Raw genomic sequence first — 23,903 nt, 5'->3', positions numbered from 1 at the left:
GTATAAGATGTGTGTACCGTCACTGAGGAGTATCAGTCACCTAGCTACACGTGTCTCATTAAGCGTTACTTTGCTAGCAACGCACGTGGAGCTTCACCACACAACAGCAACATTCACAACGCTCACGTCGTCGCCTTCAACCACACGTTGAGAAACCAACAGTATGGCGGTTGGCGCACGCCACCTGGCGTTAACTGGACCCGCGTGTGTGTGTGTGTGCGTGTGTGTATACGTGTGTTCGTGTCGGCTCATATATTCGCATAACACTGTGTGTATCTTTAGCTAAAACGAACATGGAAGCGAGAGCGCGCTCCTCCGCACGCGGCTCGCAACATCAATCTCGAGAGGCACGTCGACCCACCACCACGCGCATAAAAAGCTAGGGGTGCACGCGCGCGCGCCCGCCGGAAGGTTCATACGGGGGGGGGGGGGAGGAAGGAAAGTTCGATCATCAGTCACTCACCGACAGCTTCAGCTCAGCCGTGCGCGTTCACGCCCCAGATTTGGAGATGTCGGCGCCGTCTCCGTGCGTCTGCTGGCGGAGAGAAAAGTGTTGTGTCTCCTAAAAGAAATCCAACGTCAAGGAAAACATGTTTCGGTAAGTAATCAATTGTCTTTGTGCTTTTATTCGATTGCAAAGTGTTACACTTTAGACCTGTTTAGCAGGCTTTTAGTCAAACGTATTTAATTATCGTGATGTAAGAGTGCCGATGCTGTCTGTTTTTGTAAAAGCGAACAACTTCATTGTGCGTTGGCGATACTGCGCGCGCGCGCCTGTCTGTGTCCAGGGAGAATAATGAACATGGTGAAATATAAAGTTGGACACGTTTTTATTCATCATCGGTTTTTGTTTTTTTATATCCGCCACATTGCACATCTCTTCAGGTGGAACAGGGACTTTATAATATTAAGCAGATCATAAGAGGTTTTATGTCAAATCTGCAATGCACAATAACTCTATATCTTTCAGATAAATGTGGTGGAGCATATCTTAATAGCTCATCATAAGTTTCGTGTGTAAAATCTTGCTGTGAAAAGTTATTAAAGCTGGCAGTCAGATTTAAAAAGTGCAATACTTCCCCTTAAATATTGTGAAAAGAACTATAAAGTAGCACAACATGGAAATACTCAAGTAAAAAGCAGTGAGTAAATGTTCTTAGTTACTTCCCACAATTTTCCTTACTTGTGTGTTAAAGACTACCAGTATGTTCCTAATCAGCATTAAAGCTTAGACTTTAGGAACAACCCCCCCCCCCCCCCCCTGTGTACTAAAATACTTCCAGTGGCTTAATTTGCCTTTTGTGAGTGTTTTATTTGAGCAGAGGGATTTCTAGAAAAGAAAAGGGAGTCAGAAGGGCTTTGGGGCAGCAGAGAGACAGGAGAAAGCTCTATATGATACGGCGAGTGTAACACAAATTAATCTGATTAAAGAATTACAGCATTCCATGGCAGAATCTCACGTAATCATCCGGGCAAAAAACCCGCAGATTCACAATGTTGTAATGTTGAAAGTTCAGCGGCCCTGTGGTCATGTAACGGCACACAAAACTACGTCTCTCCGCTTTATAAATGGCATGCCTAAACACAAAGGAATGATATTCTACTTTACCTCGAGAGCTGTCTGGTTAGCCAATGACAGCTTTCCTCCAGAGAGTTTACTCACATCCCACGAAAATGATCAGGTGGGGCAGGACGGGTTAATGATTGACGAGACTGGGCAGAGAGCAGGTACACTTTACACTCTCTCAGAAAGGGTTAATGTGGGAACATGTCACCGAAATTAAACTGCAGATAATCCAAAAGTACAGACGGGACTGAAAACATCAGATGGTATTTTTAGGGTTTAGATGTGTGAATCGGTATAGTGTTTATTGTGGATTGCGGATTTCCTCGAATCTGATTTAGCAACAAAACAAAGGTTATCCGTAAAGCAAACATATATATATATATATATATATATATATATATATATATATATATATATATATATATATATATATATATATATATATATATATATACACTGTTCTCATTATGCTGCATGACGTGCAAACAAAGAACAGGTGGTCTTCAGCTTTGTGTGTAGGCTACTCAGATAAAGATCAGTTGTATGTGAGTAGAAGGTGTGCCATGTTTAGAAACAGTCAAAACACTGATTGGACTGTATTCTCCCCTCCATTGGCTCAGAGGTGCATTCAACAAAAGTGGAAATCAGGGAAATGTCTTGCAGAAATATCCTCAAGTACCGTAATAATTTCACTCCTCTCTGGTTTGATGTCAGACTGAAACCACCGATTACTCTCCTTGACAGATGAGCCGCCATCCATAATCGAGCCTGGACAATCAGCCGACCCTGATTTGGACTTTCTTCCTCTTGAACGAGTTGCTGCCTGCAGCCGCCGTGGGAGCCGGAGTCGCCATGGAGACAGTGGTGATCGTTGCCATTGGGGTGTTGGCCACCATTTTTCTGGCCTCTTTCGTCGCCCTGGTGGTGGTGTGCAGACACCGCTACTGCCATCCTCACCACCTGCTGTACCCCTTCGACTCCAAGTCAGTGAATTGTGATGGAAATTAACCATTCTAATCTCCCTTACAGAAAACAAGTTTAATGTCAAAACACCTAAATGTCTTTAAGTATTTATTAAACAGAAACTTATAATAATTCAATTGAATGACCAGAGCTCCATCCCACAAATGGTTAGGAGGTCTGACCCAGAAAAGATATTGCGACATAGTATTATACAGTCATAATTATTGATGAAGTGTTTGCCCCTCATCCCTCCTCCCCCTCTTGCTCCTTCCTCCTTCCCATGTGAACAGGCTCTGTCTGCTTTCCCAGATGGTGTTGTGGTGCGTTCCTGAGAGGAGAAAGATGGGGAGAAATACAAAATACAAGAGGACTATACAATAATAAGACGAGCTGAACTCTGCTCTCAGAGTTCAGTAACACAGTTCCATTAAGGAAAAACACTAATGATACATTTCCACCACATGAATCAGTACGAATCCTCAAAGTCTGTATCAGACAGTGTTTTAACTTCTATCAGAGTTTAAGCTCCTAAAAATGTATACAAGGGATACAATATTGGTTATTTTGGTCTTAGCACACCTGTCACTTTCCCTGCACAGCTGTTTGAAACTGTACAATAAGGGTTGGTGTGATAATAGTTTAACATTATTTTAAAAAGTAGAGAAATGCCAGGAAACAAGGGAAAGAGATGCAACAAAGGTCTCAGAACCAGCGACTTTGCAGTTCATGGTTGGCCTCCTAACCTTTAAGCCACGGGGGCGCTCCATTTATGTACTTCTCACCTTACTTATGGACTTCATTTAACTCAATTAATATATTTTTGGATGTTTTCTTCCATTCTATTGATGCCCTTTACACTGATTAGTTACTATATGTTCAACCAAAGGTTTCTAGCTTTGTTTTCTTGTATTGTTTTAAATTGTCCCTAATAAAAGGTCACAAATCCTCTTAAATATTGATTTCATTATTATTTCCACAACCTACCAGGAAAGACATTTGGCATATTAGACCTTAATTAATTCCCACGTCCCACCAAATGTGTATATGTACTCTGCTGCCTCCCAAATGCACAAAGATTACAGCAGACTACACAGGACACATCCATTGGACCCCTTTAGACTACAGGGCAACAACTGAACCCATCGCCACTAAAACCTGCTTTTTCTGGTGCAATCAATCAATTCACCACAGCCAATCTAAATATAATGGAACTGTGACTCTGTGGTTGGTAATCCAGACCTCGCTTCCTCTGCTTTCGCTGTTCTGTTTTACAGACCCACAGTGGATCTGATTGGAGCCATGGAGACCCAGAGTGAGCAGTCGGAGCTGGAGCTGGACGATGTGGTCATCACCAACCCTCACATTGAGGCCATCTTGGAGAACGAGGACTGGATCGAGGACGCCTCGTACGTCTTACCGGTGCCGTTATAGCGTGACATTAGTTTAACGTTTCAGACATTTACGTGACCTCTCCTACTCTCTACTAGTAACTAAGTAAATAACTAAGTACATTTTCTCAAGTACTATACTTAAGTACAATTTTGAGATACTTGTACTTTGCTTAAGTATTTTTATTTTTCAATACTTTGTACAGGGTAAAATAGTACTCTTAATCTCCATTTATTTGATAACTAAAGTTAATTTGAGCATTTAGATTAATAGTACAAAATATAATCAATAAATAAAATGTGGTCTATTATTAGAAGTTAAGTTTTAACAGCTCTAACATTAAATCAATGTACTAACAAATGCATCGATTAATATAATGTCGAGAATTCTTATTTATTGAGAAATTGGTCATTCTGCAGTATTTTTTTACTTTTGGTACTTTAAGATTATTTCCATTTGAATATATTTTTGTACATTTTGATTGCAAGACTTTTATTCTTAAAGTATTTCTACATGTTGGTATTGCTTTTTTTAATATGTGGGTACTTCTTCCTACTAATTCTGTCATTTCCTTTCTCCACAGTGGATTGGTCTCTCACTGCATCTCGATCCTGAAGGTAACTTAAATTCTCACTAGTGCCTTTCGTCCATTTCTATTCTTTATTCTTATCCGATGATGCTCACACATATCACTTCCACATACAGATCTGCCACACTTTGACTGAAAAGCTAGTTGCCATGACAATGGGTTCAGGGGCAAAGGTCAAAGCACCGGCCAGCCTTAGTGACATCATCAGTGTGGCCAAACGCATCAGCCCTCGGTAAAGTTTAAGAGCTACACACAACTCTCGCTGACACATTACTGACTCAGTCTAACCTCATTGTCACGTCTCTTGCAGGGTGGACGACGTGGTCCGGTCCATGTACCCTCCTCTGGATCCAATCCTCCTGGATGCCAGGTAATCACGTTTGTTGTCCCATCATTTAAAGGAGCTTTTTTTTTTTTTGTATGACTGATCGTGTAATCCAAAGAGCCTTGAATCAAAGAGGAGCAACCACACGACTTGATTTACCTATAATGTATTAACCGTTGATATATGCAGAGATAGTGACAGTAATACAAATGTGACGTGTCACAGAAACTCAACATTTCAGCATTTAATCAAATTGAATATACGGTTTATGCAATCCTTTATGTGCTGTGTGACTTCCGTCAGCTCTTCTGATCAACAGACCCCTTCTAAGCCAGTTTTTTTTTTTGCTTCATTTCGAAAGCTTTTTGGGAATAGGTGCTTTTAATTCGAATCCCTTTTGTCCTTTCCTTTCTCTTCAGGGCCACCGCTCTCCTTCTCTCAGTCAGCCACCTGGTGCTGGTCACCCGCAACGCCTGTCACATGTCTGGCAGTATGGACTGGATCGACCAGTCGCTCAACGCGGCCGAAGATCACATGGTGGTTTTGCGCGAGGCAGCGCTGGCCTCCGAACCGTATCGAAGCCTACTTGGAGCTGACGTACAGAGAGAACAGGCCATCTAGACAAGATACCGACACAAAATACAATATGTCCATGTTATCCATGTGCTTCTGTACTCAGTTGACACTGAACAGGCTCATATTCTGCCAGGCAGTGTCGAAAAGGGACACTTACCAAACTCCTCATCCAGTCCAAATTAACAAGGACATCTCTGAACGCTGTGCTGATGGATGCAGGGACTTGACTCCGTCCCTCATTTTGACTTCACAAAAAAAATCTTGGAAATTGTTTCTATTATCATATTCTTACCAAAAAGGTGCCTCTGCTTCGATCTGCATTCACGACAGCGACAAAGTAAGTGGATGTCACACATTTAGATACAGGTGAGGTGTTTTTTTATGTTGGTAACCCTACAGCCTTTTCTTTTTCACTTGGTCTGCTCAATTTGCCTGCGAGGGAAAGGTCTTTGGAAATGTTTTTTTTTCTCTAGTGCGCCATCACCCAGCAGTGGGCCTAAATCCAATCTCGCCAGCACTACACAGTCACATGGAGGCTTAGTCAGCTAATCCATTCTGAGGAAAATAACATCCAGTTATTTAATGAACCCAAAGGGGTTCCAACTCAGTGGAAGACTAACCAGACTTATTTACAATTGGTCAGGTCAGCGTGACCTGTGGATGTGGTACATCCCTCATATACTCTTACGCTGTTAGAAATAGCCAGTCTGTGAGCTGTAACCACATAACGACCGTTGTTTTAGCAGCAGAGTAAGAGTTTATTTTCCAGTTGAGTAATTCCCTTTTTGTCTGATTGCTGCATTGTATTATGATTAATTGAGGCCGTTATCGATGGAGAAGAACCACTTTGGTCCACACTGAAGTATGTCATCAACTACTCGATGGATTAGCACAAACATTTGGACGGACATTCATGGTTCCCAGAGGATGAATCTTATCGACTTTGGTGAACCCTTTGCCCTTTCCTCAAGCGCCATCAGCAGTTTCATCATTGTGAGGACAACTTTTGCCTTAAGAATTGGCACAGATATTAAATGTACCCCACAGCATGAGTCACACTTACTCTGGTGATCAGTTTTCATATAGAACCAGTCATTTTATCAAATACCTGAAAAAGAAATGGCTTTGCCATAAACCAGTCCATTGTGTTTAGTGCCAATTTGCGTGTGATAGCATGCCGACGCACTAAACCAATATGGTTAACATCGGCATTTAAGCGTCGTCAACATGAGCATGCTGATGTTGATCTTCTGGGAGTCAGTGAGCACTAGACAGTCAAGAAGCACTTTGTCTTTAATTCTGACAAAGTATACCTTTTTTTTAAACTAAAAACTTCAAATCAACTGTAGCTTTTGTTTCCATCTACATTTGTCCAGGAATAAGGATATTACACAAATATCAAAGCGCCGAGACAGTTTAAGTGCATCCCTCTCAGCAAAAAGAGCTTACACACACACAAAAAAAATATGTCGTTAGGTATTGCCGTGTTATGCGAGGCCGTTTGGAACAGGGTGTTGATTGAGCTGGAGCAGAATTAGCGTGTCGTTTTGGGCCAGATAGATGTTATTGGAGCATGTCTACCTGCGCTCTCATGCATAGCTAATAGTGAATCCCCAAAGAGTCCTAATAAGGCATTAGCCTCCACAAAGCCACAATGAACACATGGGCTTAAGCTGCAATGCACGCACGCACACACACACACACACACACACACAGCAGCAACGTTATACAGTCACTTTGAGCATGCAGAGATGTTTTGATGTAGGAGGTATCGATCGAGGAGGAAACCTGTAGAAAGTGGTTAGCTTTTTATTTTTTTCCATGTTTACATAGTTTTTTTTTTTTTTATAGCATTGAAACTTTTTTTTGTATGCACTTCTTTGTTTTCCCAACTTCATCCCGATGTCTTTCCTTCACTCCCACACGCCTTTTCTTTTTATCTTTCATCGATTTGTACAGATAAAATTGAATAGGAAAATGTGTTTTTGTTTTTTGCTCTGAACAACAGCTACAGAGAAATCCTTGTCTGATAAAGAGTTCACACACTCTTACTAGTTTGACATCAATAAAAGTGAATTTATAACTTTGTAAGCCGTCCTTTGTGCAGCAGCACGGTGCCGATACACCCCTCCTCCCCCGCCATCTCTCCTCCTCAGAGGAAGTCCCTGCTGCCGGAGCGCCAGTCAGCCTCCATTTGTTTTCGCTGTCTAGCAAAGCAGCCCTTTGCTTTTCTTCAGATCAATTTGCTTCCAGTCTGGGAGGGAAGCATATTCATCTCTCTTCATTTCCAAAATAGTCTGAAACATAATAGTGATTTATTTACAGAGGAAACAATGTGAAAAATCAATTCATATAATTAAATATAAAAACGTTAAAGTTTAGACTTCCTCTCAGGATCTATCATCAGATTATAAACATCAGTGCATTTATTTTCATTGGCAAAAATATGGCAAACACTGCAGCCTGCTGGTTGAAAGACATCACTGCAGTCTGCTCTGTCAGTTTACCTGAAAGTCTTGATCAGACAGGTAGACTTCCAGGCGCTGGGGGTCCACTCCTTCAGGTAATGGGCTCCGCAGCAGCTCCTCCAGAGGGTACTGGTTCTTCATGAGCTGGGCCAGGGCGTCCTGCACCAAGGTCAGCTTAACCCGCCCCGCATTGGCCTGACACATACATCAAGCACACCCAGGGAGAGAGTGAGTGTCAGCTATGACTGCCAACACCAGGCTGAAAAAAAATATCTAGACTACAAAATGAGAAACAGATTTATAGATAGAACTTGTGTGGCGTTCGTACCCGTGTGTGGGGTCCGAGGCTCCTCTCCCAGCGGGGGAACACGTTAGTGAAGGTGAGAGGTTCTAAACCCTCAAATATGAGGTAAGCCTGCGGTGGGCGTCTTGGGTTCATCTCTTGGACACAGAATAAAATAAAGTTAACATTAAAAACAAGTGTTAAACACATCAGTAAACCCTGTCATTTTCACGCCATTTCTTGTCGAGCATCTTCCTCCGACCTTTGCAGTACTGCAGTGCCGTCTGCATGGCACACCTCCTCTCGTCGTGCCAGCAGCTCCAGGCCGAAGCCGAGCTCTCCGTCTGCTCGGGCCGACCGCTCTGCCACAGGTAGACCTCCAGACGGTTGTCCAGCAGGAACAAGGCTGTCAAAGTGGGCATGGATTAGATTGATATCAAATTAAGTTTGACTGATGTTTATTTTGGGGATGTTGGCAAGATACAGAGCAAAGTAAATGTGTAATGAGTACATTTTTGACTGAGAAGTATTGTAAAACTGTTTTTTTTAAAAAAAAGGGATCACAGAGCAAAAGAACAAGTGTTTTTTTCTGTACTGTGACCGAGTCGTGTGTTCTCACCCGGCTGCGGTACAGAGTACAGACTCTCCTGGACAAAGGGTGCTGCCATCACGAGTCCCGGCAGCCGCGATGGACTCTGTAGCTCTTCGGCCTGGAAACTCCCAGAGGAGGCGCTCATGTGGAAGAGACGAGGCGTGAAGTTATACTTTCCTGGATCTGACAGAAGATGTGCATATACATATATATTTTTAACTGTAATTTTAAAGTTCAGAGCTGAAAGAAGCTGGGTTGAAAGAAGCTGTGTGACTACCTTGCAGCATGCAGTCGTAGGCCTTCCTGTCCATTTGCCCCAGGGCTGTCCAGAAGCCTGCAGGCTCTGAACCTTCCTCCACTAGCTGCACCGCCACAGGGCTGCTTTGGCTGAGACCCAACTCGGGCGGACACCTAATACATAAAACACATACAAATTCACAAGCCGGAAAATTATTTCAACCTTTATCGTTTAAAAAAAAAAAAAAAAAACAGGACCGCTTGAAAGCCCACCCAGTGAATGTGACTCACATTTGAGTGAGACGCTCCACTGCCCTCTTGCTAACCTCTCTGGAGCTGCTTGAAGCTTTGCAGCCAGTCCAGAGATACAGCACTCCCTGCTGGCTATTGAGCAGGACGACAGAGCCCCTGGACCTCAGACCTGCACAGCAGCAGTCCGCCTCCAACAGGGAGCCTTCCTCTGGGAGCTCACCGCGCACACAGAACAGATGCCACTCTGCTACAACAAACAGATACGGTGGATTGTTTTTTTAAAAATCGAATGACAAAACAAGGAGAATGGATACAGGAAGACAGAAGTATGCCCTTACTGTACAGTACCTGCATTAGTGCAGGCCTCCTCTCGCTTTCCCTTGTGAATGACCAGGCCTCCCTGGAAAAGCTGCAGAAAACAGGGAGGTTCCTTTCCCTGAAGTACCACCACCTTCAGAAACAAACAGGCTGTCAACAGAAACAGTCCTGCTGGAACTGAAGAGGTCAGCATATAGTTCTGACTCCTATAACTCAATACTGAAATAAGCCTTAAGATGGCTTTACTTTATTATAGTAAAAGTATAAAGAAATGCTCCATATTGCCAGTAAAAAGTATACTTGAAAGTACCCATAGGAAAGAATGGTTCCCTTTAATGTATTATTCCTGATTTAATCTCTCCACAGTTCTGTGTCAGCGCTGAAGAAAGATGAGACTCCACTTTATTATTCTGGCCTCTTTGCTTTCAAAGCACAAGAGGAGGCTGAAATAGATGTGAGCCACACTACTTTATTGTTAAATAAAAGTTTATAAAAAGTTGGTTCTGCTGTTCAATCCACGTTTGGTATGGATACCTTTTAAAAAAAAAAAAAAAAGTTTAAAAAGCAAGAATAATGTGAAAGGACATTATGGAAGAAATCCGGCTTGCTTTCCCCATATATTATACTGAATGAATAATATTGAACATGAATAAAACATTCCTCTGCATTATTATTAACATTTGCATCTGCTTAAAACTGTAACATATGCTGAGCACATACAGTGTCTATTTTGCTTGTGACCCCTTATACTGCAGTTCGTCAACAAACTACAGTCATCAGGATTTCAATTTAGAAGTAAATTATGTCTCCATCAAAAATGCGGAGACACAAAAGCATAAACCTCAACCAAAAATGTGTCTGAAGACTTTACCTGTGACTCTTCGTGGTTGTTCATCCCAATGGACAGGAAAGCAGCGGTGTCCCGCCCGCTGACACTGGAGTGACGGCCCCGCCACAGGAAGAAGGCAGTGTTTTCTCTTGGCCCGGGACTTTTGCTACATTCATCAGGGCTGTTTGTCTTTTCTACAGCAGAGAAAATCTATTTATATTGATATTTCAAATCAAATTACAGACTGAAACAACAGAATGAGCTACAGTGAGGAGACGGTTGGGTATCGTGCAATGATGATGATGATGATGATGTCACTGACCGACAGCGGTGATGCTGCTGTACTTCCAGCGGATGACGTAGGAGTCTCCTTCGTGAAGCTGTCCGGTGCTCTCCACGGGAATCTCACTGTCATCAAACTCCTGGACGTGCCAAGTGTCCACAGCAACCGTGTTCAGGTCCATCTGGCATCCTTGCTCCAGCGTGATGGCCCCGTGCCCCCTCTGGACGTCCACCCCAGCCAACACGTTACGGACCAAGCCGTCCCCTCCCAGAGACTGAGCCGACACCAGAGCCTTGGCGTCACAGGCGCTCAGGACATCTGAAGCTGGAGACACAAACTGGGAGGATGGGACGGGCTGTGGAGAGTTCGACGTTAAATATCACTGTTATCTTCCTGGTATCAGTCAACAATTGACCTTTAAAATGTTACTGTAGGATGAACCTGTGTCTCCTTGCTCACTGCAGCAGCTTCCTCCGGGCCTCCTTTCCCACCCGTCCAGTCCAGGAACTTCTCTCTGAACAGAGCCGTCTCGTTGTGCTCCGAGACGCAACCGAACAACGCCCAGCTGGGACGCCCCTCCCCCTTCCTAAGGACAGACACAAAAACGTAGTCCAGGAAGGGAACCCATTTGAGGAATATGACAGGATAATGCAATAAATATACACAATAGAGGATGAAACCTTAATAGACAGTGGAAGTCATTAGTAACCGTTTAGTTTCGAACATACATCATATTCACCTCCCTCTTTAGGTGCATTCTAAGGCTTTGGAGCTTATAGAGAATAAATATCGCTGTATACACTATGCGGTCCAAACTATGTGGACATGGGGGGGGGGGGGGGGGGGGGGACGACGACATGGAACATGACTGCGAGACAGGCCTCATCACCCAGCATCAGTGTTGACCTCACTAATGCTCCAATGGGACTGGGAGGCTGTTATACCAACAGATTAGTGCAGACGGTTGCGTAATGACGTGTTCAACAGGTTTCTGTCCACTTGTCCGAAATTTCTAAACAACTGTCTTTTGCCAGCTGCAAGCATGTCCGTGTGTAGTGTGGACTTACAGTGGCATGCCATGTGGACACAACGCCGTCTGCTGGAGCTTCTCCATGTGTGACAGCTGCATGCACAGTAAACGTAATGCCGTGTGCTCAGTGTCTAAAGCAGAATTATATTATTGTGTGCACCGTAGTGTTCAATATGCGTCGTAAATACTTACAGCTGTACTCAACCGCTTCTGTACCGTGTTCAGATATTGATCCGCCGTGTATTTTGTTTTTCGCTGTGAAGTACGCACTAAAAGCTTTACCGCATGCAGTGTGAACTCACTGCTGTGTGTTTGGGTTGCACCGCGTGGGATCCAGTGGATTGACGCGACAGTTGCTGTAGTCGTAAGCTGCGACCCACACTTGGTGAGTCAGCTGGAGCGCGATGTTCCTCTTGCCGAGGGAAACATCCTGTCCAAGCCACAGGTACACCTCACTGCCGAAATCAAACACCAGGGCCTGCACACAAACGCATCGACAGTAGGCTTAAAACTGAGACGCGAGACATTAACTGACATAACGTCGGACATTGGAAACACATTGGACCAACGACAAGAATGATGGATCAAACAGGAGAATCCAGAGGAGACCTCAGACCTCAGTGGAGCCCAGCAGGGAGATACGGGGGACACAGGCCCAGGCCTGTTCATGGGGCACCAGTCTGTTCTCCACCAGCCTGTACACACAGTTGGACTCCACCACGCCGCACTCATAGAGCTCATCCTCCTCTTCTGCACTGGCACCTGTTGGGAAAGCAAACACATATTTCATCTAATTTTTCCAGTTGTCACTTTGGTTGTCATTACATGCTAGTTCCCCCTGCCTCCTCAGTAATATGCCGTTAGTTTGTCCATAGCAACACATGTTGATTAATTTATAATCTGCACCGTTGCAATTTAATGATACACAGTAATCCTAAAACAACCTACTCCGCAGACATGACCACTAACCCCTGTATTGTCTCCTTCCCCCGAGAAGCCTCCAGAAGTCTGCAGCCAGGCTGCCGTCACAGTTTAGCCCCTCCTCCAGGTGGACCACCTGGGAGGCCTGACAGCCGAGATCCTGATGACTCTGGATAGACGAGGCCAGTTCAGAGGCCTGAAAAACAGGCATATGGAATTAGGTACTAAACCAGGTGCTTCGTCTAATTCTGTAGCCCATCTGATGCTGTGAGGTACAGTATCTTAGTATTATTACAACTGCTCATTTTTATTTAAAAACTTTATTTTGATAGCAGCAACAGTTACCACAAAAAAAAAGGTGCCCTCATAGTAATTTAGATTGAGTCACAAGTTTTGAGATGTTTGATAGCAGAAACTGTGGTGATTATATTGCACCATGTTTGGTAACAGCTTTCATAAAACACAAAACAGAATTTAACACCTGGAAAGTTCAAAGTGAATTTAAGAACCCAACAATTCAACTTCACTTGTGTGGCACGTGTTCTGCAAAATTCGAGACACTTATTTAAAACTTGGCCCGATTATCGTTAAGTAACTGAACTGGAAGTGACCCATACATATAGTGCAGAAAGTATCACAAATCATTAATACTGCCAGTGTTGCCTCCAGAAACAAGTGTTGAAACGGTGCATGCTGGGAAAAATGTGTTCCATTCCCAAAATGCTCCTTACTCTCTTCTCGAGCACAAAAAGTGATGTTTTATGGCGTTTAATAAGGTTTTCTCAGTGAAGCATTTTTACATATTTTCACCGAAATCCCATGTTACGGCCCACGATGCTTTACACCTTATACACAGATTCTGTGAATGTATGCTGACAACACCGGGTGTTGATCCTCAACAGTCCTCGGTGGTACCTTGGCTTTCTCTTGTTCATTGGCAAACTCTGCGCTCCACAGGATGCAATGCTCCGCAGTGACCAGCAGGAAGCAGTCTCCACTGTTCAGCGACTGCACCGACGGCTCCACCAGACGCACCTGGACATGCCGCCTACCTGTCACCACAAGCACGAGTTGATAGAAAAAAGGAGGAAAAAAAAAACCTCAACACAAAAGATGGCATTATAGGGGCACAATGTGAAGAAAATGTGTTCTGACCTTTGATGTGAATGAGCATCAGGCTGTTGAAGGGAGGGGAGCAGATGAAGTCTTCTGATGTGGAAACGTGTGAATCTGCCACCGAGGAGTTCTTGGACTCTGTTGGGGCCGGGGGAAATTCAAGAGAAGATGAATGGAGGAAGACAAAGTCCGCAGAAAGGGAATGAGAAAAGATTCCCACTCACTCTTCTCTGCTTGGGAGCTCTCCTCAGCAGCCGTGGTGTCGAGCATCTCTCCCATGTAGTCCTGTCTGATGTCCTCCCGGGCAGCAAGAGCCCGAAGAGGGTTTCTGGAGCCCTGAGTCCGACGGGACGGACGGACGGACCGCCTGTGCTCTGCTACTGATGAGGTCAGTCTGCGTCACACACACACACACACACACACACGGGACAAATACAGCTTCACACAGACAGTATAGATAGTCTCCATGAATATCCACTTCAATAGTAGTTCCTATAACTAATAGTTCATGGTGTGTTACTACTGCTGTGACAGGAAGGATAAAGCCTCACAGAGTCTTTAGTGAACAGAGTTTTAAGGTGTTTCAGAACACCAGAAACACTTAATTACATATTTGAATATTAACTCATACAAACATGCAGGTCCGCCACAAATGGTTACCACTTAAAATTTCTCGTTTATCATGAAATTAATGGATATGAATAGATTCTATTCTAAATTGAATATTGTCAACATAACTATGATCACAGGGAAGATTTTACGTTTGTTTTTATTTATGCATTTATGGCTAAGAGGTCGAATTTTTAAGACCATTTCTTGGGATTTGTATGCATTTCAGCCCTGATGTCTGTCAGTTAACTGTATAAATACATTCACTCTTACAATGACAGTCAGTTAAAGAATTATGTAAACTCGACATTTAAAAAAAAGGTGTTGTATAGATAAATTAAATTATAATTACTCAATTATGTGATGCAAGTTATCTTCCTGAAAATCAAGAACATTTCCACAGCAGAGTATAGAGATTATTGCTCAGATAAATATGAATTTACTAATCTTACAATAATACAATCTGTGGTAAAGAACCCAGCTCACATGGGTGTGTTGGTTTGGCAGAGGACACCCAGGTCCTGCTCAGGCTCTGCAGCAGCGACATCTCCACATGGTGGGGGGGCGCAGGCGGAGGGAGGGGACTGAGCAGCGGGCGCGTTTGATCCATCCACAGGCGTCTCCTCCCTCACATCAAGTGGAGCCACTGAGAGCCGAGAGCTCTGTGGAACTGCAGGGTAACGGGACAGGGAATATGAAAATATACATAAAGACTGTAACGACGTATTTCAGTGAGACTTTACACGACCTTACCTTCAAACTCCAAAGACTGCGTGGGGGTTTCTGTTAAGCAAATAGAGCGAACGGTTTAAAGAGAACCAAACAATAAAAACATTTTTTTTTAAAGTGTTATTCATGCAGCTCCGACCTTCATATGAGCATGTTGGAGCTTCACAGTGTTCCTCGTTATGATATGTGTCATTTCCATCTGATTCTGGAGATCCTAACGGACACAGAGGGCACGAGTCAGAGACACAAACTTCCTGGAGGTAAAGATGGAGACAAGATGAGAGCCAAGAAAACCAGAACAAGTAAACGCACCTCTCTTGTTCATCCCTTGCGCCTTACTTTCCTGCTCTGTATTCATTTCCTCAACTTCGTCCATCTCATCCTCCGCCCTCTGTGAAGTCAGAACAACAAGTGTGTCCATGTAAGATACGGGTGAGCTCTTCTACAAGGTAAAGCGGGGAAAAAGAGACGTCACCTTCTGTCTCCGCTGAGGCGGAATCCGGTCTTTGGGAGAAGAGGAGACTTCTTGTGCCTCAAAAGACAGATTTCTCTGGAGGATGAAGGGACGACAGAATACATAAGATGATTAGGCAACAGGTGAGTGAGGGGAAAAGACCCCTTTGGAGAGACGCACATGAAAATATGACATTGAATGAATCCGCCTCAGTTGGGAGCAATAAACAAACAGGATAAAATAAAAAGCCATCAAGAGACAAAATATATTAAGGAAGCAAAACACATAAAGTCAAAGATGTACAGTGATCTATATTTTACATACTGTACATATTATACCAGGCACATTTACAGAGCATTGATTAATGTGCGGTATCCTTATGAATACAGAAAGTGAAATAATAAAAAAAAAGGGAAACATGTGATTCTTCAACAAGGAAACAGTAAAATGCTAAATGTGTCACTCTTGAATTTTTACGGCCAACTCCGCTGATGAGAAAACATTGTTTTTGACAGCTGTCAAGCTTTCTTATGCATCTCAAATATTGTTTCAAATAGTGAAAATTAAAATTAGGAAGAATGATCATTTTCGAACAAAACACTCCGCCGGTGACGGAGTAGACTCGTTGGCGAGAGTCAAACTTCACGCGTCATCTGTGCGATGAAAAAGATTTTTCACTGCATACAAAACACTGCAAACCCAAAAAATTTAAAAAGCTACTGAATCAGCCATGCAGCGACTCAAACAATTTACCTGATTGAAACACATGATATATTGGGGTGTACTGCTAGAATAGACAGAGGCAAAGACGGGTTCCTGGGAGAAAAGATGAATTAGAAGAGAAAAGGGGTAGGCTAAAGCTATGGTAATATTAGTAATGCATTTTCATAATGGGGATTTAGATGGATCTATGCATTTCAAAACATTAGTGGAGAACTTACCCAGCAGTGAGGATTGACACTCTCCACGTGAAGGTGTTCTGCCTCTTCCTGCAGAGGGCAGTATGCGGGAAAATCAATAGAAATACAAACAAAACAGGAAATAAATTAAAATGTTGCTTGGAGAACAAATAGAAATGATCAGAACAAGAGAAGAACACTAAAATGAAGGGGAGACCTGAGTAAATCTTATATTTATAGAATAGAAATCTGAACATTGGATTGAGCCAGGTTCAACATTCTCATTGACATATTAAAAAGTCAAAGGTTTTTTTAGAGGGATTTTTAGAGATCTTTGTATCACTCCATAAATCAGATACTGTCAGCTATGAATTCATTAATTTCCATTTTTTTCAGGCAATGAATGATATATAAAAACACTTCTGTAAAACCTTCAGAATATAGATAAGAAAATCTCATTGAGAAATTACTTTAAAAGACACACAGTCACACAGTCACAGTCGGAGGATTTGAGTAAAGCAAACTGAAAGCTTAAAAATGAGGGACAACAATTGGATTTTGAAACGTGAAATTAGACTGTATCCATCTCTGCTGACAGTCTAAAGCCCACTGGCTCCAAACTAGACATTCAGAGGATTAGAGATTATGGAGGGACAAACCGTTTCCCCTTTACGGACAAGCAGCAGAGCAGCTGTTGATTCTGCAGCTGGGATTCGGTCCACCGAGATCCTCATTGCACATACTGAAGGTATCACAGACCTTTGCAGCAACAGTGTGACAGTTTCTCACCTTACTTCTGCTGGTGTTGGTTGCCTCCTGCAGTTTAACGTTGCCATCTACCAGTGTGACCTGAACTTGTCCCGCGGCCGTCGTTTCCTTATTCATCCTCCTCACACCCTCTTCCTCATTCGGCCGTCTTTATGATGCAACACATATACAGAATATTAGCCATAGAACATTTAAATATACGACCAAAGAAAATGTGTAATTCAGTTAAATTTGCCTCTGATTTTTGTTGGTGACGTCTGTAAATGTGATCAATTTTGCAGCGACTCGCGACTAATACATGAAGCAGTCGATGTTCTCCCCACATTTCATCTTTTTTTTGGCTTATAATGAGACATCACTCACCGAACTCTCCCAGTTGTATCCGAGCTGTGATCCACAGAGGAAACCAGCTGTACCGGCAGCTTTGTCTGGCAGGACCTCTCCTCCTGAGGAGCGTCCTGCTCCGACGAGGCTCTTATCGGTGTACAGGTAATGGTTTCCCTCCTGATTCGAGCCCTCTGCCTCCAGGGAGTGGCAGCCAGTGAGCCTCCCTCCCCACCTGGAGCCTGTACTCTCTCTCTCCGTGGTGCTGCAGCAGACATTTCCTGCAGCTCTGCGCTCCCCCTCCTCAATTGCATCGCCGCTTCTTCACAGCCGCCACCATTCTGTTCGTGGCCGGAAGGTGCGTCCGTCTGGCCGTTCTCCTTCCTGCTCCACTGTGAGACTCCGGAGCAGCTCTTCTTCAGGATTCCTCTCAAGACTGGCTCAGAGTCGTGGTGCTCGAGGCTCTGCTGGGTAGAGCCACCGGGCTCAGGACCAGTGTCGGTTCTCGGTTGGGAAAAGCGGATCTCACTGGGTTTGAGGTTGACAGACGAGGCCTGCTGTCTGTCCGACAGATGAGAGGACAAACAGAAGCCGGGAAGCTGCACAGGGCCTTTTTGGAGCTGGACAGAGACAAGGCACAAGGGTGAGACACATTTTTGTATAAAAACACTTCTTTTTTTTTTTTGTCTCGTCTACTCACCAGGCTGACCTCCTCCACAGTAATGGGCTGCGTTCGGTACCGAGCCCCCTTCTGCCTTCGTCTCTCTGGGGGCCCGTCAGCAGGGCAGTCCCTCTGCAGGGAGAGTTTGTTGAACAGGGCCAGCTTCTCGCTCATGGTCAGCTTGCTGCTCTCGTCGACATCCTCCACTGACTCAGCCTGACTCACAGACTGGGACTCCACTGGTGGTGCTGGTTTGGGGGTCCTGCAGAGAAACATGAGCTCACGTTATATATAAAAAAAGGAAGCATATAATTACAAAATAAGAGCAAAGCTAAATAATTAAATTGATCTAGCTAATAAAAGCAATGACTGTGAAGCCAAAACCTGATGCATCTTATTTCTCTGTGCCATTTAGCGCCATTGTAATTAAAACCACATCAGTCAGGCACCTTGTTGCTCCTTTATCAACGTGAACAGGGAAGTTTATTAGGAGTCAATCCCACATACACCGTACTGCTGCCAGAAATATTTATTAGAGCACCAAATGTTTATTATTCTGCCACCGATCGAAGGTAGTCCCCAATAAATGCACTATTTACTTCTGTTTGAATAAAGTTTACCAATAACAACAATGCCCACCTGTTTTAGGAAATGATTAGACTTTGCGTCCCATCTTTAAAGATTAGTGTGATTTGTTGACAGTAACTTGTCAAGATAAAAGAAAAAAAAAAATATGGAGCAAATGTCAAAAGTATTGCCATGCCAATATTAGTTGCTACTGTGCATACGACTGTTGAGAATCCAACCAAATGCCAACGTAATACGCTTCTTTATAAAGAAAAAAAAAGATCAGTATTCCATGTGGCCACTGGGCTTCCCCCCCCACCTGATTGCCACGATTTCCTCACAGGTGATTGGCTGAGTTAGAAACCGTTGGTCGTTGCCACGGCGCACCTTGCGTTCATGACAGAGGCTGCCCGAGCGAGGCTTGAGGAAGGCCGAGGCCTCGGGCGCAGCAGACTTCTCCAGCTCCTACGGAGGAGGTGGAGAACCGTGTTAATATCAACATATGACATTGGACCATCACATTTGGTCCTTTTAGCAGCTTCAAGCAACCTGCTAAACCAGTAACAAGGGAGACCACAAAACAGCATGTGAAAACTCTCCTGTTCTATTTGGATAGAGGGGGGGTGGGGGGGGGGGCAGCTCGCTGTAAAAGGTGGAGCGTTTTGGCTACATGGATAGAATGCCAGCCCAACAGGTCACAGTGTAACCAGAGCTCTGCCGGCTTCAGTTACACCCCCCCCCCCCCCCCCCTCCCCACCACCACCACCACCCCTACTGCCTTCACAGAGTAGCAGGCTAATTATATACGCCGCTGCTTTGGTTGTTAAGGGTAACAGTGTCTGGCACATTTTCACCAGATGCTTCATGACTAAAAGTGTGCAGGAGGTGAAAAAGGAATGGGAAAAAAAATAAAAAAATAATTTCATCTTCTGTGTGCTTATCACGCTGTAAATGTAGCCTTTTTTTTTTTTTAAACAAAGTACCGACAGACACGCCACAGCATCGACCGTGCACCTGTTCAACCGTTCATCTCTGTCGATACGAGCAGGTTGTGTTCTGCGGCCTCAGCGGCGACTCGCCACTCGTCTCAAACCGTAAAAGGTGAGCAGCTGCGACGACCGTCCATGACGGACGCAGCAGCCTTCGTTGTATTTGGTTCGATACATTTCTCGACAAAACCCAACACCCGTTCATAATAGTAGCTTTTGGTCTAGAATGGGGGCATCGCATTTTATTTTATTAACAGTCGTCATTATCAAAATGAACTTCAGTTGGCAGCAGTTCTAGTTAGACGGGTTCATCGCAGCCCAATTGTCGTGAGTAAACACGGACGGATCATATTTTAAAAAAGCAGCACGTAACATAAGAGAGAATAAGCAACGAGGATATCGTTTCAGTGCCGAGGCGAACACGGACTCACTTTAAACAACGACATCTTGGCTGCCACACTCATTTTGGCTCTGTCGTCTGTTTTCACATCAGCTGCAAGAAGATAGAAGACGTTAAATCATGGTGTCATCAACGGTTTATGAATCCTCACACATTACAGACACTATCCGATGGATATTAAAAAAAGGAAGGTGCTGAAGATCACACAGGCCCCAACAGGTGTCTGAACTACGCTGCTGCCTCAGTCTACAGCAGCACTTTGCACCTCACAGCTGGGGGAGTGTCGACCTCCATCTACTGTTGATAATAATAATAAACAGACTAAAGATAAGTACCTCATACAAAGCCACTTAGAATAAAATAAGAACTATCCCTTTAACTTACGTTGCATTTGTAGAGTTAACACACTGAAGTGGATGGCGGACAACATATGGTTTAAAATGTTGTCCAGAAGTCTAGATTGTAAAATTGTTTCTGTAGTTATAAATTATCAGTGAGTCAATCTTTGTAAAGACTTGCTTGTAATCTTTTTATGGGGGGGTGGGGGGGGACTGACTTAGCAGTGCCACACAGCTCACGTGGTTTTGTGAGACGTAAATCTGTCATCAAAGAGGTGTTTAACATTGTGAGCCTTAAAATATAACCCGATTCATTTCAAGAGCCGTTATATGACTTTGTGGCACAACTTGGATGCACACTCGACATATTTGTTTTTCGGAAGAAGCGTGTGATGAAAATGTATATATTTTTTTTTTCTGGTGTTTATGATCCCTCATTTACCCCCCCCCCCCCCTCCCCTGCCAGCATTGTGTTGACATCATTGTGTGTCCGCGGTGACTAGTATTGTGCTACCGTGACCTCTTCCCTCTCGGTGTCACCGTTCACAAGGCCAGCGTGACAGACAAAAGCCGTTTGTCTCTGAACACAATAACAAACTGGATGATTAAAGCCAGGCGGGAACACAGCTTCACCTTTACAGTTCTCCCCTTCCTCCGCGTCCAACAGCCTAGAAGAGGGAAGAGAGGCACAACATGAAGTCACCAGGTGAAATACAAAACAGGGAGGTGAAGGTCTAAAGGTCTAAATCTCCGGCTCCTGCGAGTCCTCTTTCAGATCCCATTCATCAATACACGTCTTTGTGCTTTCAGTATGCAGCTCTTAACGAAAAATCTAGATACCGTGTCATATTTGCATGCTCGGTAAAGCAACACCGTGGACGTCATGATGGAAGACAAACGCATGCAAACCACACCACCCGTGGGCATTTATGTAAAGGAGCGGCACCTGTCAGACCTGCCAGATGTGTTAGCAAAGAGCAGATATCAACCACAAACCATCAGCAATGTTATTGCCTTGGAAGTTACCAAGTGCAAGTGGTTCTGGAAAACCATCGTCATGCACTAATTTAAAAACATGTCAGCAAAACACTGCAAACAGCATCCTCTGTGGGAAAAGCCAAACCAGGTGCCCCATATTTCAACACAGCACGTGGCCCCCCTACCCGCTGCTCTCCTCCATCTCATTGGCTGTGATCGGCTGCGTCTTGAAGCGTTCGCTCATCTTGCGACCACCACCACCTGACCCGCCGGGGAGGTAACGCCGGGAGCGTCGCCGCCCCCCCTCAGAGCCCGGCTTCACAGCCAGATCCAGAGAGGACGTGGCTCGCCCAGCGTCAGGGCAACTATAGTATCCACACAAAGGGGGGCAGGAGGAGGGAGGGGAAGAAGATGTTGAGGCGGAGACAAATATAGCCACAGAGGTACAGAGGTACAGAGGTACAGAGGCTGACGGTGACAGTCTGCGTCTCACACACACACACACACACACACACACACACACACGCAGGTGACCCTACACTTTGTCGGACTGCCCTCCGCTGCCGCTCTGCTGCAGAAGAGCACTTCTCAACTGGCCCACCGACACTCGAGTGTGGAGCTGCGGGGCATCGAGTCCAAGAGGGACGAGGTGCCCCTCCCCACTCAGCATGCTGGCAGAGTCCGGGGAACCCTGCCTGGAGGGGGCGGGAGTGAGGGGGAAGGAATGAGGATGCAGGTGTGTGCAATGTAGGGGTGAGGAACGCTCTCAGGGGGGGGGGGAAAGAAAATAATAATAAAACTTTTTTTTTTTTTTTTTAAAGTACAACCTCCAACCTTTCCACCTCTAAAAAGAGGTTACCAGTCTCTGTTCCTCCAAGGAAAAGCACCCAGACCACATGATGGGAAAAGTGTCACGCCGGAAGCGTACCAGTCAAGTGCAGAAGCAGAATCAGACTGGCTTTAACGTTCCCTGCTGGGACCCACTGATTTAGATCGCTCGGTTTGAATTAGTAACAAAGGTTGCAGATCAGCTGGCGACGTCAAGGATCTGGAGCTGTTTAAAGGTTGCGAGTAAGAAGCAGACAAAAGTTCAAAAACTGGTAGTATAACCTCTTGGGATTTAAATTGTGAACTTTAGAAAGGTTGTAAGTACTATGATCCCTCACTAACTTCTTGCTCTCAAGTCTAAAATAAAGCATTATTCACCCTCTAATTTGATCTAGGTCTGTGTGAAGCGGTTCAGCGGTAGGAGTGACTCAAACAAAAATGGAGGACGAACAGACGGTTTTAATGCTTCTCCTCTTGTGTGCATTTTCTGCACAACTTACAGAGAATAGACCATGAAGTTGCATTTAACATTTAACTACATGACGTCCCTTTGTCTCTCTGGTGACTTTACCCTTTCTCCTCGGTGATGATATTAATATGATGCCGTTCCCAAAATATTAACTATCCGTTGTGTTATTTTAGGACGACACCTAAAGTTTCTATTGATGTCAAAGTGGAAAAACGGTTGAAGCAGGTGAAAGGTGTCATCGGGGGTTAGGAAGTGGGCATGTTGCTTTATTGGTGTTTGGACAAATTAAGCCCGAGAGACACCTGCTCGCCTCCACATTTAGGCTCATAAAAAAACATAAAAGACACCAACACCTCATTGGTTATTTACAGATATTTACAGCTCCGTCCAAAAGTTTTAAAAAGATGCTCACCCAGATTTTATGACCTCCACGCACCTAAAAAATGTTCAGTTACAAACTGGACGAAGACACCGATCACCGCCAGTAAACGGAGATAAATTAAGATGAATAAACAAGGTTTGCACTCAAATCGAGTTATCCTTGACTGGAGACATGACTCACCTTCTCAAGGGGTTGGACTCTGCAGGATCCTCTAATCCATTTGTAACCCCTCGCGTCCCGCCGTTCACACTTTCACTGCGGCCATCTGAGTTCAAAGTCCCTCTGTGGGCTTCGGTCGCTGGGTCGGGCCCCTCTCTACCATCCCTCCTCACGCAGTTGGAGGGCAGCTCCTCCATGTTGCCAAAGCGTTCGGCCAGTTCTCGCCTCCTCTCAGCTTTATAGCGAGCGATCCGCTCGGCCCTGGGCTCCAGGACTGGGTTCTCCATGGCGTCCATGTCCCTCGGGAGGATTCAGTCGATTACCCGCTCCTCGAATTAATTGCAGACCATTTAGGAACAGAAATCAGACGCGTCGTTCTTCCTCCACTTTTTAGCAAAGGCAAAAAAAAAAAAAAAAACTCAGGAGCCAAACTTTCCTTCGGTAAAATTCAGATTCCATTCGACCTAAAGACTTTCTTAGCTGAGAGTCCACCAATCAGGAGGTTGAAGAACAATCTTGACGAGTGAGACATTGCTCCTGAAAGAATAAATAAGCAAACAGATAAAAAACCGGTCAGACGATAACTCAGACCGAGACACACAACTCGTGTG

At 44.4% G+C, this 23,903-nt stretch overlaps 2 protein-coding genes across 4 annotated transcripts; one reads left to right on the top strand and one right to left on the bottom strand.

The window, feature by feature from the left end:
• The first annotated feature begins 2,419 nt into the window (after positions 1-2,419).
• tmem98 (transmembrane protein 98) lies at positions 2,420-5,454 on the top strand. Its single transcript, XM_034540526.1, has 6 exons — positions 2,420-2,550; positions 3,805-3,936; positions 4,503-4,536; positions 4,625-4,740; positions 4,819-4,878; positions 5,253-5,454. The coding sequence occupies exons 1-6, from the start codon at positions 2,420-2,422 to the stop codon at positions 5,452-5,454; spliced, it is 675 nt and encodes a 224-aa protein (XP_034396417.1).
• Positions 5,455-7,269: 1,815 nt separating this feature from the next.
• Positions 7,270-23,606, bottom strand: svilc (supervillin c). 3 transcript variants are annotated; one of them, XM_034540525.1, is made up of 33 exons: positions 23,314-23,606; positions 21,994-22,149; positions 21,640-21,819; positions 21,110-21,144; positions 20,170-20,231; positions 19,069-19,214; positions 18,222-18,444; positions 17,561-18,141; positions 17,219-17,345; positions 16,472-16,519; positions 16,284-16,346; positions 15,552-15,626; positions 15,389-15,467; positions 15,216-15,290; positions 15,101-15,130; positions 14,834-15,017; positions 13,963-14,132; positions 13,778-13,876; positions 13,538-13,674; positions 12,671-12,818; positions 12,318-12,463; positions 12,004-12,179; positions 11,113-11,257; positions 10,711-11,026; positions 10,431-10,582; positions 9,590-9,692; positions 9,281-9,488; positions 9,030-9,163; positions 8,780-8,935; positions 8,423-8,566; positions 8,206-8,318; positions 7,917-8,072; positions 7,270-7,706 (listed from the first exon to the last, which is right to left on the bottom strand). In XM_034540525.1, the coding sequence occupies exons 1-33, from the start codon at positions 23,586-23,588 to the stop codon at positions 7,617-7,619; spliced, it is 4,932 nt and encodes a 1,643-aa protein (XP_034396416.1). In that variant the 5' UTR covers positions 23,589-23,606; the 3' UTR covers positions 7,270-7,616. The 3 variants fall into 3 exon arrangements, with proteins under 3 accessions (XP_034396416.1, XP_034396413.1, XP_034396414.1); XM_034540522.1 differs by lacking the exons at positions 16,284-16,346; positions 21,640-21,819; XM_034540523.1 differs by lacking the exons at positions 16,284-16,346; positions 21,640-21,819 and having other exon boundaries at positions 9,281-9,485.
• Positions 23,607-23,903: the final 297 nt, after the last annotated feature.

This window comes from Cyclopterus lumpus, chromosome 8, assembly GCF_009769545.1.
Source record: "Cyclopterus lumpus isolate fCycLum1 chromosome 8, fCycLum1.pri, whole genome shotgun sequence".
Lineage (NCBI taxonomy): Eukaryota > Metazoa > Chordata > Actinopteri > Perciformes > Cyclopteridae > Cyclopterus > Cyclopterus lumpus.
Note: the sequence above shows the minus strand (reverse complement) of the source record. Positions and strands in the feature narration are given on the sequence as shown.